Below are 15,000 nucleotides of genomic sequence, written 5' to 3'. Positions count from 1 at the left end.
GACCCACTTTTATTCTTTGGCTTTTAACACTACGTGAGTTGTGTGGTCTTCTGTCCTCTGTTGTCCTGTGTGGTTAGGGTTAGGGTTATAAATTTTGATGTCTATTTTACTGTTTTAATTGGTTTCACCCTTTAAAATCGTTTTTAATCATATTTATTTTTTATATTGTCTCTGTATTGGTTTTCTATTCATTTATTCTTTGTTTTTATTCAGTCATTGGTGTAGCATAATATTGTTTTTAATATTGTTTTTAATATAGTTTTTAATATTGTTTTTAATATTGTTTTTAACATGGCTGTGCAGCACTTTGGAAACATTCTTGTTGTGTAAATGTGCTATATAAATAAAGTGGATTGGATTGGATTGGATTGCACACGTGTGTAATAGTATGCAAAACTGCACAAATGTGTGTAATAGTATGCAAAACTGCACACACGTGTGTAATAGTATGCAAAACTGCACACACGTGTGTAATAGTATGCAAAACTGCACACACGTGTGTAATAGTATGCAAAACTGCACACACGTGTGTAATAGTATGCAAAACTGCACACATGTGTGTAATAGTATGCAAAACTGCACACGCGTGTGTAATAGTATGCAAAACTGCACACGTGTGTGTAATAGTATGCAAAACTGCACACGTGTGTATTAGTATGCAAAAGTGCACACACGTGTGTAATAGTATGCAAAACTGCACACGTGTGTGTAATAGTATGCAAAACTGCACACGTGTTTAATAGTATGCAACACTGCACACATGTGTGTAATAGTATGCAAAACTGCACACATGAGTGTAATAGTATGCAAAACTGCACACATGAGTGTAATAATATGCAAAACTGCACATGTGTGTAATAGTATGCAAAACTGCACACATGTGTGTAATAGTATGCAAAACTGCACACATGTGTGTAATAATATGCAAAACTGCACACATGTGTGTAATAGTATGCAAAACTGCACACATGTGTGTAATAGTATGCAAAACTGCACACATGTGTGTAATATGCAAAACTGCACACATGCGTGTAATAGTATGCAAAACTGCACACGCGTGTGTAATAGTATGCAAAACTGCACACGTGTGTGTAATAGTATGCCAAACTGCACACACGTGTGTAATAGTATGCAAAACTGCACACGTGTGTAATAATATGCAAAACTGCACACGTGTGTAATAGTATGCAAAACTGCACACATGTGTGTAATAATATGCAAAACTGCACACATGTGTGTAATAGTATGCAAAACTGCACACATGTGTGTAATAGTATGCAAAACTGCACACGTGCGTGTAATAGTATGCAGAACTGCACACATATGTGTAATAGTATGCAAAACTGCACACATGTGTGTAATAGTATGCAAAACTGCACACATGTGTGTAATAGTATGCAAAACTGCACACGTGTGTGTAATAGTATGCAAAACTGCACACGTGTGTGTAATACTTTGCAAAACTGCACACATGCGTGTAATAGTATGCAAAACTGCACACATGCGTGTAATAGTATGCAAAACTGCACACGTGCGTGTAATAGTATGCAGAACTGCACACGTGCGTGTAATAGTATGCAAAACTGCACACATGTGTGTAATAGTATGCAAAACTCCACACATGTGTGTAATAGTATGCAAAACTGCACACATGTGTGTAATAGTATGCAAAACTGCACACATGTGTGTAATAGTATGCAAAACAAATGGCCTTAAAGACATTAAGAATGTGCCTGCTCTGCATGCCAACACTCACCTTGCCGTAGATAACCACGTTGACTGAGCCCTTCTGGATGATGTACCACGATGTGCCCTCTTCTCCTTGGTTGAACACTGGAAGATGCACAAACACATCAGTGACGCCCACACACATGTTCTTTCACCACTAAGTGTAGACCTACACACAGTTCCAGCTCTAGCGTGTGATTCGAAGATGACAACGCTCGCCAGTTCCCTCTTCACCTAAAAGCAAGAACAAAGCTGCTTTATAGACTCCTGTAGTGCGCACTCATTCTAACTAAAAATGTCAAACCAAAACTATTGAACTGTGCTGAATGTCTTTTTTAATTGTCATTATGAAACGAGTTTATTACTAATGAGTAGGGATGATACTCGAAACCGGTTTTCCCGGTTGTTTGATAAGAAAAGAACCGAGTCCTCGGACTCGAAACCCTTTTTGAGTTATCGAGACCACTATAGTAAAGGAAAAGAGTTGATTCTTTATTCGAATCCCGTCCCGACCAGAAATGCTCCGTGGGACATCACAAGAATTGACGTCACGTAGCTCAGTCATTAGGCGCAGATAGCGAAAGCAGGAAAAAAATGGACGGGAAAAAGCGCTCCAAGGTGTAATAAAGTTCAAAACAAAAGCTATAATCCATCGAATAACTTTACTGAGAGATTTTAGCAGGGTAAAACACATGACGAACACTTTTACGACCAACCGGAAACATAGCAACCAGGCTAGCAACGCACCTCCTTTACGGCAGCTGTCGCAACGTTCTTAAAACAACCGCAGCACATACATATATATACAACACATCTCCCTTTTTTAACTTTTGTTTTTCTTTCCTTGTAAACAAAACAAAATCACACTGTAGATGTGTTGTCTGTCTAATTATAAATAATGCAGACGAGGCGTGTTGGCTGAGTTCTTGACGTTTACTTTCACAGCGTGGCAACATGCAACACTTTTCGGGGCTACCGCGCATGCTCGTAACTCCCGTTGCATGCTGGGTAGTGTAGTTGTTATATTCTCTAGCTCATAACATTTTTCCCCCTATAAAGAAATAATGTTAACTCAATAAAGTGTATTTCTTTTTTAGCTTTAACTTTTCATTTTTTAGCATTGTAACCACATTTGCAAATAACTTTTCTGTTCATAGAATTTTCTTTCAATAAAGAAATAAAGTGCAAAAACGTCAAAGCATCATAACAAACAGTTATGTCAAATAGCAGCAGAATTGCACTTTTTGGAGAGCTGTATTATTTTCAGTTTTGTGCCCAAGGGACTGATTTTATTTAACACTATATTATTATTTATACACCTATAGTGATCACAGAGACAGCTTGTTTTTGTGTTACTGTATATATTTGTTTCTCTGAAAAATCCCACTTAATATACTTTGGGTAACAACAGTCAATATTTATTTATTCTATTTTATTTTTTTAGGTGGGTAACAGTCAATATTTATTTATTTATTAGATTTTATTTTTTTATTATATAATAAAAGTGAGCTTTTGTTAAACCAAATATTGTGTGTTTTTTTCCATACAAAAACAACCGATCTGGACTCGATAAGAGAATCGATAAGGAATCGGTTCGATAAGAGGATTCGATAATAGGCTCGAACTCGATAATTCCTTATCAAACATCATCCCTACTAATGAGCTATCATTACAATAGGAGTTGATCTAATATGTAAGACTATTGAACAAACTTAAATTTACATTTTGTTTTGACTAATTTAAAAGGGGAACTGCACTTTTTTGGGTCGTTCACAATCATTATGAAAGATATGACAACGGATGGATTTTTTAAAGGCATTCTAAATATTACATGTAATATTTAAGTATTTTGATCATTTTAAGCATACGCACAGCATTAATTTCAAAAACACATCGTGTTTGTTAGTTTTTTTTCTTCATCACTGATTTCTGCTGACCGCAGACTTCATGAGAGCCAACAAACATAATAAAACATCACTTACTGTACAAAGTCTGCTATCATTAGGATGCTGACTGCTGAGATGTTCATATATTCCCATTTAAATGAACAGTGACTCATAATCCTCGCGAAGAAACGGGGTTTGAACAAGCACTTTTCGTGTCATTCTTGCCAGTTCAAGGGCCTAAATTGCTGTCAAAGTGTCCCAACTTGTTGGATTATATCCTCAGCCATCTACTTTCCAGGTGAGATGCATGATTTATGATCTAGAATAAACTTACAGGGAGCAGGGAAGCAAAAAAGCAGCAGATCACTCGATGATGTAAACATACGGAAACACATAAATAGTTTGTCTGTGTTAGCGCTTATAATAACAATATGACTAATACTTGTTAATATTTATAATAACAATATCACTAATACTTGTTAATATTTATAATAACAATATCATATATACTTGTTAATATGTATAATAATTTAACTAATACTTGTTAATATTCATAATAACAATATGACTAATGTTAATATTTATAATAACAATATCATTAATACTTGTTCATATTTATAATAACAATATAACTTATACTTGTTAATATTTATAATAACAATATCACTAATACTTGTTATTTATAATAACAATATCATAAATACTTGTTAATATTTATAATAACAATATCACTAATACTTGTGAATATTCATAATAACAATATGACTAATGTTAATATTTATAATAACAATATCATTAATACTTGTTCATATTTATAATAACAATATAACTTATACTTGTTAATATTTATAATAATATCACTAATACTTGTTAACATTTATAATAACAATATGACCAATACTTGTTAATATTTATAATAACAATATGACTAATACATAACATTTATAATAATATAACTTATACTTGTTAATATTTATAATAAGTACTATCTATCTATCTAATAACAATATCACTAATACTTGTTAATATTTATAATAACAATATAACTTATACTTGTTAAAATTTATAATAACAATATCACTAATACTTGTTAACATTTAAAATAACAATATCACTAATACTTGTTAATATTTACAGTAACAATATAACTAATACTTGTTAATATTTATAATAACAATATCACTAATACTTAATATTTATAGTAACAATATAACTAATACTTGTTAATATTTATAATAACAATATCACTAATACTTGTTAATATTCAAGTCACAAAATATAAATGGAGTATTGTTGACTCTTTTTGAAAGGTTATTTATTGGTTTATTTACTATTTAGAATGCATTAAAAAAAACATTGTTCGTCATGTCTTTCATAAAGGTTGTGAACGTTAGGCAAAATGATTCCCAAAAAAGTGCAGTTCCCCTTTAAGGTAAACGAGCATGCATGTTAATTATATATTTTTAGGTAGCTGTTATCCACTCGATATATACTGTAGCTCTCTGCATGGTGAGTACTTCCAAACACAAGACAGAATGTGTGTTCAACCCCAGCATGTTCTCTTTAAAAGCAGACTCAATGACTCACAGTGTTGGAGAGGTGAGCTAAGGCCTTGATGTGAAGCAGCTCGTCATAGATGATCTCCAGGTCGTCCCCCGTCCTCTGACCAGGCCTGCACACACACACACACACACACTTTCTATAAAGCACAGCTTCAGTATCAGATGAGGTTTTAAGTATTGCACACTATAAAGAACTTCCACACTGGGAGGTATTTCCAACTTGATGGTTAAGGGCCATTCCACCCAATCAGTCCCTTTTGTGTCCCCAGGAAATAAAATGCATAACTGGACCAAAAATAAAGTGTCCTCATAATAATTGCATGTTTAGTAAATACAATGTAAAAGATCCATGTAAGCTAGCTTGAACACAAGACAACTAGCATTGTTGCTTGTCCACACTTTACAGTGAAATATAAACATGTAAACTCTTCAGAAATAGATAAAGCATATTCAGAAAATATGTTTTTACATTCGTTGAGTAACAAATGTAAAAACATAACTTCTGAATTGTTTTTTTTTAGATAGGAGCCCATCAAAAAAAATATAAACACACACACACACACATATACATATATATATATATATATATATATATATATATATATATATATATATATATATATATATATATATATATATACACACACATGTGGGATGAAATAGCCTCCGTGTTTTTTTCCTGACCTAACAAATATACACACACACACACATATACTGTATATATATACATATATATATGTATAATATATATATATTTATATATATATATATTATAAGGGCAGCACGGTGGCACAGGGGTTAGTGCATGTGCCTCACAATACGAAGTCCTGAGTTCAATCCCGGGCTCGGGATCTTTCTGTGTGGAGTTTGCATGAATGGGTTCTACTCCGGGTACTCCAGCTTCCTCCCACCTCCAAATACATGGACCTGGGGATAGGCCCCTCCCACCTTCAAAGACATGCCCCTTGGTGATAGGCCCCTCCCACCTCCAAAGACATGCACCTGGGGATAGGCCCCTCCCACCTCCAAAGACATGCACCTGGGGATAGGTTGATTGGCAACACTAAATGGTCCCTAGTGTGTGAATGTTGTCTATCTGTGTTGGCCCTGCGATGAGGTGGCGACTTGTCCAGGGTGTACCCCGCCTTCCGCCGAATGCAGCTGAGATGGGCTCCAGCACCCCCCGCGGCTTCGAACGGGACAAGCGGTAGAAAATGGATGGATGGATGGATATATATATATATATATATATATATATATATATATATATATATATATATATATATATATATATATATATATATATATATATATATATACACCTGTATATGTATATATATATATATATATATATATATATATATATATATATGCATATATATATATATATATATATATATATATATATATATATATATATACACCTGTATATATATATATATATGCATATATACATATATATGTATGTATATATATATATATATATATATATGCATATATATTAGGGGTGTGGGAAAAAATCGATTCGAATTTGAATCGCGATTATCACGTTATGCGATTCAGAATCGATTCTCATTTTTAAAAAATCTATTTTTTTTTAAATTATTATTTATATATATATATTTTTTAACTTAATCAATCCAACACAACAATACACAGCAATACCATAACAATGCAATCTAATTCCAAAAGCAAACCCGACCCAGCAACACTCAGAACTGCAATAAACAGAGCAATTGAGAGGAGACACAAACACGACACAGAACAAACCAAAAGTAGTGAAACAAAAATGAATATCATCATCAACAGTATCAATATTAGTTACAATTTCAACATAGCGGTGATTAAAAATCCCTCATTGACATTATCATTAGACATTTAGTTTATGAGATGCGATGCAAGTGTAAGCCACTGTGACACTATTGTTCATTTTTCGTAATTTTTTTTATTTATTAATGTTTGTAATGATAATATCAATGAGGGATTTTTAATCACTGCTATGTTGAAATTGTTACTAATATTGATACTGTTGTTGATAATATTCATTTTTGTCTCACTACTTTTGGTTTGTTCCGTGTCATGTTTGTGTGTCCTCAATTGCTCTCAATTGCTCTGTTTATTGCTATTCTGAATGTTGCTGGGTCGGGTTTGGTTTTGAAATTGTATTGCATTATTATGGTATTGTTGTGTATTGTTTCTATAAAAAATAAAAATCATTTTTGATTCGAGAATCGTGTTGAATTGAAAAAAAAATCGATTTTGAATCGAATCGTGACCCCAAGAATCGATTTTGAATCGAATCGTGGGACACCCAAAGATTCACAGCCCTAATATATATATATATATATATATATATATATATATATATATATATATATATATATATATATATATATAAATATAAATATATATATATATATATACACACACACACACACACACACACACACACACACACACACACACACACACACACACAGGTATATATGCATATATGTATATTTATACATGCTGTCAGGACTGGGTCCCTGGCGTGGTTGGTTCTCCCAGAAGGCAACGGAAAATTGGCGCGTGCAAGACGTGAATTTAAAGGCCTACTGAAATTATTTTTTTTTATTTAAACGGGAATAGCAGACCCATTCTATGTGTCATACTTGATCATTTCGCGATATTGCCATATTTTTGCTGAAAGGATTTAGTAGAGAAAATCGACGATAAAGTTCGCAACTTTTGCTCGCTGATAAAAAAAGCCTTGCCTGTACCGGAAGTAGCGTGACGTCACAGGAGCTAGTATTCCTCACAATTTTCCTTTGTTTACAATGGAGCGAGAGAGATTCGGACCGAGAAAGTGACGATTACCCCATTAATTTGAGCGAGGATGAAAGATTCGTGGATGAGGAACGTTACAGTGAAGGATTAGAGAGGCAGTGATCGACGTATCTTTTTTCGCTCTGACCGTAACTTAGGTACAAGCTGGCTCATTGGATTCCACACTCTCTCCTTTTTCTATTGTGGATCACGGATTTGTATTTTAAACCACCTCGGATACTATATCCTCTTGAAAATGAGAGTCGAGCACGCGAAATGGACATTTAAAGTGACTTTTATCTCCAAGACAATACATCGGTGACACACTTAGCTACTGAGCTAACGTGCTAGCATCATTCTCAAATGAAGATAGAAACAAAACAAATAAACCCCTGACTGGAAGGATAGACAGAAGAGCAAAAATACTATTAAACCATGTACATGTAACTACACGGTTAAAAATTCTCAGCCTGGTAAGGCTTAACAATGCTGTTGCTAACGACGCTAAGGCTAATTTAGCAACCGGAACTCACAGAACTATGATAAAACATTAGCGCTCCACCTACGCCAGCCAGCCCTCATCTTCCCATCAACAGCCGTGCTCACCTGCGTTCCAGCGATCAACGGCGCGACGAAGGACTTCATCTGTGGGTTTGGCGGCAAGCATCAGCTAGGCGTCTTCTATCAGGGTAAGTAGTCCTTGTTGTGTTGCTGTAAGTATTGTACTTAGCCGCTAAGACACCGATCGATCCCACCTACAACGTTCTTCTTTGCAGCCTCCATTGTTCATTAAACAAATTGCAAAAGATTCACCAACACAGATGTCCAGAATACTGTGGAATTTTGTCGAAGAAAACAGAGCTTTGTGTATTGTGTCCAATAGGGCCCAAACACTTCCGTGCATTTTATGACGTCACGCGCATAAATCATATCCAAAGGAGTTTTTCAACCGGAAGTGTGGCGGGAATTTTAAAATGTCACTTTATAAGTTAACCCGGCCGTATTGGCATGTGTTGCAATGTTAAGATTTCATCATTGATGTATAAACTATCAGACTGCGTGGTCGGTAGTAGTGGCTTTCAGTAGGCCTTTAAATACATGTTTATTTTAACAATAAAAAAGGAATAAACAAAAAGCGCTCACAGTGGAGGTAGAAAACGTGGCTATACAAAACAAAAGACTTGCACAAGGTCACAAAAACTATTAAACAAAACTTACTTGGCATGAGGAAAAAGCATGAAAAAGAGCAGCATGGATCATGAGCGTGAACAGAGTGGCAGGGGTTTGAATGTGATGTCGCCAGCATATATATATATATATATATATATATATATATATATATATATATATATATATATATATATATATATATATATATATATATATGATAAATGGGTTATACTTGTATAGCGCTTTTCTACCTTCAAGGTACTCAAAGCGCTTTGACAGTATTTCCACATTCACCCATTCACACACACATTCACAAACTGATGGCGGGAGCTGCCATGCAAGGCGCTGACCAGCAGCCATCAGGAGCAAGGGTGAAGTGTCTTGCCCAAGGACACAACGGACGTGACTAGGATGGTAGAAGGTGGGGCTTGAACCCCAGTAACCAGCAACCCTCCGATTGCTGGCACGGCCACTCTACCAACTTATGTATCTGTGGAAAATAATCACAAGACTACTTCATCTCTACAGGCCTGTTTCATGAGGGGTTCCCTCAATCATCAGGAGATATATATACATATGTATATATATATATATATACACATATATATATATATATATATACACACATATATATATATATATATATATACATATGCTACTCTGCTTGCATGTCAACAGACTGGGGTAGATCCTGCTGAAATCCTATGTATTGAATGAATAGAGAATCCATTTGAATCGGGAAAATATAGTTTTTGAATCGAGAATCGTGTTGAATTGAAAAAAAATGGATTTTAAATCGAATTGTGACCCTAAGAATCGATATTGAATCGCCACATACACACACACACACCGCTTGTCCCTTTCAGGGTTGCGGGGGGTGCTGGAGCCTATCCCAGCTGCATTCGGGCAGAAGGCGGGGTACACCCTGGACAAATCGCCACCTCATCGCAGGGCCAACACAGATAGACAGACATATCCATATATATATATATTTTTTTCAAATTCACCTATTAGTTATGTCTGTGGGTTTTCACTCAGTCAATTATAAAATGATGTTGCAGAATAGACGATATGTCGAATATTTGTTTTATTTCTGACTGTCCAAATTGTTGACACACACACGCAGGGACAGAAGACTCTCGTCTGTCAGTTTGCACGTGCTAAATAAAATGCTAAATAGTGCTCACAAAACGGTGGTGAGTGTTGATAAATCACATTGGCCGTGTTAAATAATTATATTTGCATATTCTCCTCCCAGTGTTTTAATGATTAGCATATATTCTGCATATTAATTAAGATTGCACGCCTTATTCTGCTTACTTAAGGGACGCAATCCACTTGGCACAGGTTTAGCAGATTAGTTTGTTTGCACGTGTTTATAGTCAGTGGCGTTTCCCACCTAGGCCTTCAGCGATGTCCTACTTAGTCCGACTTCAATGTGCCCACATGACCACGACTACACAGAAACACATGTGCGCAGTATTGGATATTGAAACACATCAACAGTGTACAAAACAGGTTATTTTCTGGCGCATTTAAAAATGAATAAACCCGCATCAGCATTAATACATACCTTACGTGGTACTGTCAAAAACATATCAAATGTGAAAAAATCAAGAAATCAAATATTTGAACTCACAATTTGTACCACTCATCTGACGTGGTAGCGCTCGTAGTGAAATTGGCGGGCAAACCATTTCACCGCCGGGACAGCTTAGCATGCTTCCGGGGTCGCATAGCCTCGTCTCACAAGATCTACTTTCTCTTTAAATATCCTTTAAACGGCCTTGCAGATATATACAGTATCTGCCACCCAATCAATATTTTGCTCTCCGTCAATGTGAGTACCGGTGATTTCTCTGCTGGCCGGGTATGGCTCTGGTGCCACTTCCTGCTTTCGCAAATCGCTACTTGTGATGGGATACCACAGTCACGTTTAATGTACAGCTACCTAGATGGGCTGCCGTCAAAATTCAATCTGATTGGCTGTTGCAACTGTACTTTCCTTACTTAGGCCTTAGAATTCCCTGAGGACAGGGGTGGGCAATTAATTTTTACCGGGGGCCGCATGAGCAACCCGAGCACTGCTGGAGGGCCACATCGACAATATTTCAATTAAATTTTGCTCAATATTATTTTTGATATACCGTAAGATAAATAATAATAATAATAATAATAATTAATAATAATAATAATACTTTCATTTAACCTAACTTAACTTTATACAAAAGCAGATTGCTTTTGATGGTTTTATTTTTAACACTGTCTTACACAACACTTCCTGATGTATAATACAATGCAAAAATGTCCATTTCTGCACAGGGTTAATTTAAAGTTTATCCTGCATCCTCTTTAAAAGTCCAACATTTTTCCCCGTCAGATTTGGACAACCATCTGTTGTCACACCTGCCAGCTTGTCCCATTTCAGTCAGTTATCCCACGTAAGAAGATGAGCAGCTGGGCGGTGTCACGTACATCGCAGCTCTCATCCAAAGCCAGCGAAAAACAGTCAAAGTCGGCCGTTCTGTTCTTCAGCTGAAGCTCCAAGTTTCGGGGCATATTAGCGCAACAGAGTCCATTAAGCACTCCTTAATAAACTCTCCGTCAGAAAACGCCTTACTTTTTCTGGCGATTTTGTGAGAAATGACTAAACTTGTCCTGTAGGCTGCATTCTGGGGGTGTGAAATATGGCAACAAGTCCTTGTTGGGTTTGCAGTTTTACCATCAACGCATCAGCCTCCCTTGCGCGCGCTTCATCGGACAGATTCCGCTATTTTTCCTCGTGCTTCGTCGTGTAGTGGCGATTCAAATGATATTCTTTAAACACAGCAAGCTGTGTACCACAAATTAAGCACACGGCTTTACCTTTAATTTCTGTAAAGAAATACTTGGCAATCCATGTCTTGTTGGAAACACGCCATTCGTCATCAACTTTTCTCTTTTTAGCGTCTCGGGGGTAACCATGTGTGGGGAGGCGGGGCCCACTCCAAGATGGCGGCGAGGAGGCGTGGACGAGGGAGCGGCAAGGCGGGGCGCGCCGGGAGCGACGCCGCAATCAGCATAAGGTGCGTGGAGCGCGCAGCTGTGGACAGTGCAATCACCTTCTCGGACCGTATAAGAGGGCGAGAGATGTGAACATCAAGAGAGAGACACGGAGAAAGACGGCGGACGGGAGGAAACCATCCTCTGCTACCACGCGAACGACGGCGACGTGCTGCTGAAAAGCAGACGGCGGACGGAAGGAAACCATTGGTGTGCTCACGTAAGAAAAGGCAGCTGCTGAAAAGCACGCAAAAGACTCTGTTATTGAAATAATAAAGAAGTCTAAAGCGTCGCACGGCAGTTAGGACTGTCACACCGTGCATCACTTGTCGCTGTGCACCTTCACTCACAGGTTACACACGGACATACGCTCATAAATAACACTTTTCAAAATAAAAGCAGCACAGTTGTATTGCGCGCACGACATAGATGTTTTTTAAACTTTATTTTGTCATTTGTGATTGCCGCTGTTCACATTCACTCACGCGCATAAGTCTACACGGAAGTAATACAAATAACGCTTTTCAAAACAAAAGCAGCATCGTTGTATTGCACACTCGACATAGATACTTTTTTAAATTTATTTTGTAATTTATGATTGGCCTCACGCGGGCCGGACAGGGACGCACAAAGGGCCGGATGTGGCCCGTGGGTCGCAGAATGCCCAGGTCTGCCTGAGGAACATAGGCCGTCGACGAAAGCCTTCCATCCATTCCGGTCTTGTGCCCTTCGGTCGAGTTGTTGCCATGACAGCCCCTCAGCCCTCATCTCCTGTTCCGTGCTTCTTCTCCAGATTGTTCTTGGTCTCCCTCTGTTTCTTTTTCCCTGTGGGTTCCATGTTAGTGCCTGTTTGATGATTGATTTATTGGGTTTTCCGTGTGGCCTATCCAGCTCCACTTCCTTCTCCTGATTTGCAGTTCCACTGGTTCTTCTGTGGTGAGTTCCCACAGGTTGGCATTGGTGATGGTGTCTGGCCAGTAGACTCCTAGGATCCGACGGAGGAATCGGTTTATGAATGTCTGTAGTTTAGTGAGTATGCTATTGGTGGTTTTCCATGTTTCTGATCCGTACAGCAGGATGGATTTGACATTTGAGTTAAAGATTTTCAGTTTGGTTTTGAGATAAAAATGTTTTGCTCTCCATATTTTGTTTAGTATGTTGAATGATGTTCTTGCTTTCCCTATTCTGGATTTGACATCTTCATCTGCCCCTCCATCTACACTGATTATGCTCCCCAAGTAAGTAAAACTGACTACCTCCTCTAATTGATTATGGACAGCTCCAGACTGGAGAAACTGATCAGGCGGGCCGGTTCTACGATCGGAATAAAACTGGACTCACTGGTGACGGTGGCAGAGAAGAGGACTGTGGAAAAACTAGTGAGCATCCTGGATGATGCCAGTCACCCTCTGCATACCGTTGTCAGTAGCCAGAGGAGCCTGTTTAGTGCTAGACTGCTTCATCCCAAGTGCAGGACTAATAGACTCAAAAACTCCTTTGTCCCACACGCCATTAGACTGTACAACTCCTTTCTGGGGGGGAGGGGGGGTACTAGGATGACAGGGGATGCAAAACAATAACAATGAAATACTTTTTCATAACATGGTCACTACTGCCTAGTTTATCTTGTTATATTCTTATTTTACTATTATATTTGTATTCTCATCGTTGCTTTTTATTTTTATTCTATTGTAATATTTTCTATTTTGTCTCCATTTATACCCCCATTATTTACTTTTTACAATTTTGTACACTGCTGCTGGAATTTAAATTTTCCTGAGGGAACTCTCCCGAAGGAATCAATAAAGTACTATCTATCTATCTATCTACCTATGGTCCATTGTTATTGGTGTATTGTTCTTGTTATTGATACGCATGACCTTTGTTTTTTGTGAATTGATCTTAAGCCCAAGAAATGCAGCAGCTCTTTCTAGTTTTTGTGATATGTCCTGCATTTGTTGGTGGGTGCGAGCCAGGAGAGCTAGATCGTCTGCAAAGTCTAGGTCCTCCAGTTGTTCGGTAAGGCTCCACTGTATGCCGGTTTTGCTGTTTTTGGTTGTTTGGTTCATGGTCCAGTCAATACAGAGGAGGAAAAGGAAGGGCGAGAGCAGACATCCTTGCCGCACCACAGTCAGAACCTCAAAAGCCTCCGATGGGCATCCGTCATGTAGGACACGACATCGCATCCCTTGGTAGATGCTCTGGATGATGCTGATGAGCTTCGGTGGGATGCCATAGTGTGCCATCAGCTTCCACAGTGTCTTATGGTCGACACTGTCAAACGCCTTTTCAAAGTCTATGAAATGAATATATACCGGTGAGTTCCATTCCATGGATTGTTCTATTATAATCCTGAGGGAGGCAATTTGGTCAGCACAAGATCTTCCATTTCTGAAACCTGCATCGACCAATTTCCGCATCCTTTCTAGTAGTATGTGGTTGAGCACCTTCCCTGGCGTTGCAACTGTCTATCAACTGAATGTCCTCCGTTCGTTTACACTGCACACTTGATTCCGAAGGCCTCCGGCAGAATTCCTGCAGCGCTGGCATCAAGCTAGCTGAATTCTGATTGGATAAAAGCTCTGATGTAAAAATAAGCAACACTGGAGCCTAATATTACATGGAGAGAAAATGATGAATACTTGTATGTATTTATGGAAAGTAAATTAACATAAAATCTTGATTTATGTTAGGCCAGCAGATAAGGCCTTGCTGGCCCACCACTGGTGATAGTACACACAAACCTTTACTAGACCAGGTTAGCAGCTTTAGAGGGGCAGAAGTCCGTTGTGTCCGTGGGCAAG

The 15,000-nt window shown here is 37.7% G+C and overlaps 1 protein-coding gene across 5 annotated transcripts in view; it reads right to left on the bottom strand.

The window, feature by feature from the left end:
* LOC133631567 (rap guanine nucleotide exchange factor 4-like) overlaps positions 1–15,000 on the bottom strand; it is a 115,579-nt gene that overhangs the window by 33,882 nt on the left and 66,697 nt on the right. For all 5 annotated transcript variants that reach the window (XR_009821488.1, XM_062023904.1, XM_062023901.1 and 2 more), the window contains 3 exons: positions 5,202–5,286; positions 1,902–1,962; positions 1,757–1,833 (listed from right to left, as the gene is read on the bottom strand). Coding sequence is in view for 4 of the 5 variants with exons in the window: in XM_062023904.1 (XP_061879888.1) it covers positions 1,757–1,833; positions 1,902–1,962; positions 5,202–5,286 (223 nt within the window). In the remaining variant the exon portion in view is untranslated. The remainder of the gene's footprint in view (positions 1–1,756; positions 1,834–1,901; positions 1,963–5,201; positions 5,287–15,000) is intronic.

The sequence above is a fragment of the Entelurus aequoreus genome, linkage group LG16, assembly GCF_033978785.1.
Source record: "Entelurus aequoreus isolate RoL-2023_Sb linkage group LG16, RoL_Eaeq_v1.1, whole genome shotgun sequence".
NCBI classification, from domain to species: Eukaryota; Metazoa; Chordata; class Actinopteri; order Syngnathiformes; family Syngnathidae; genus Entelurus; species Entelurus aequoreus.
This window is presented reverse-complemented; position numbering and strand designations above follow the sequence as displayed.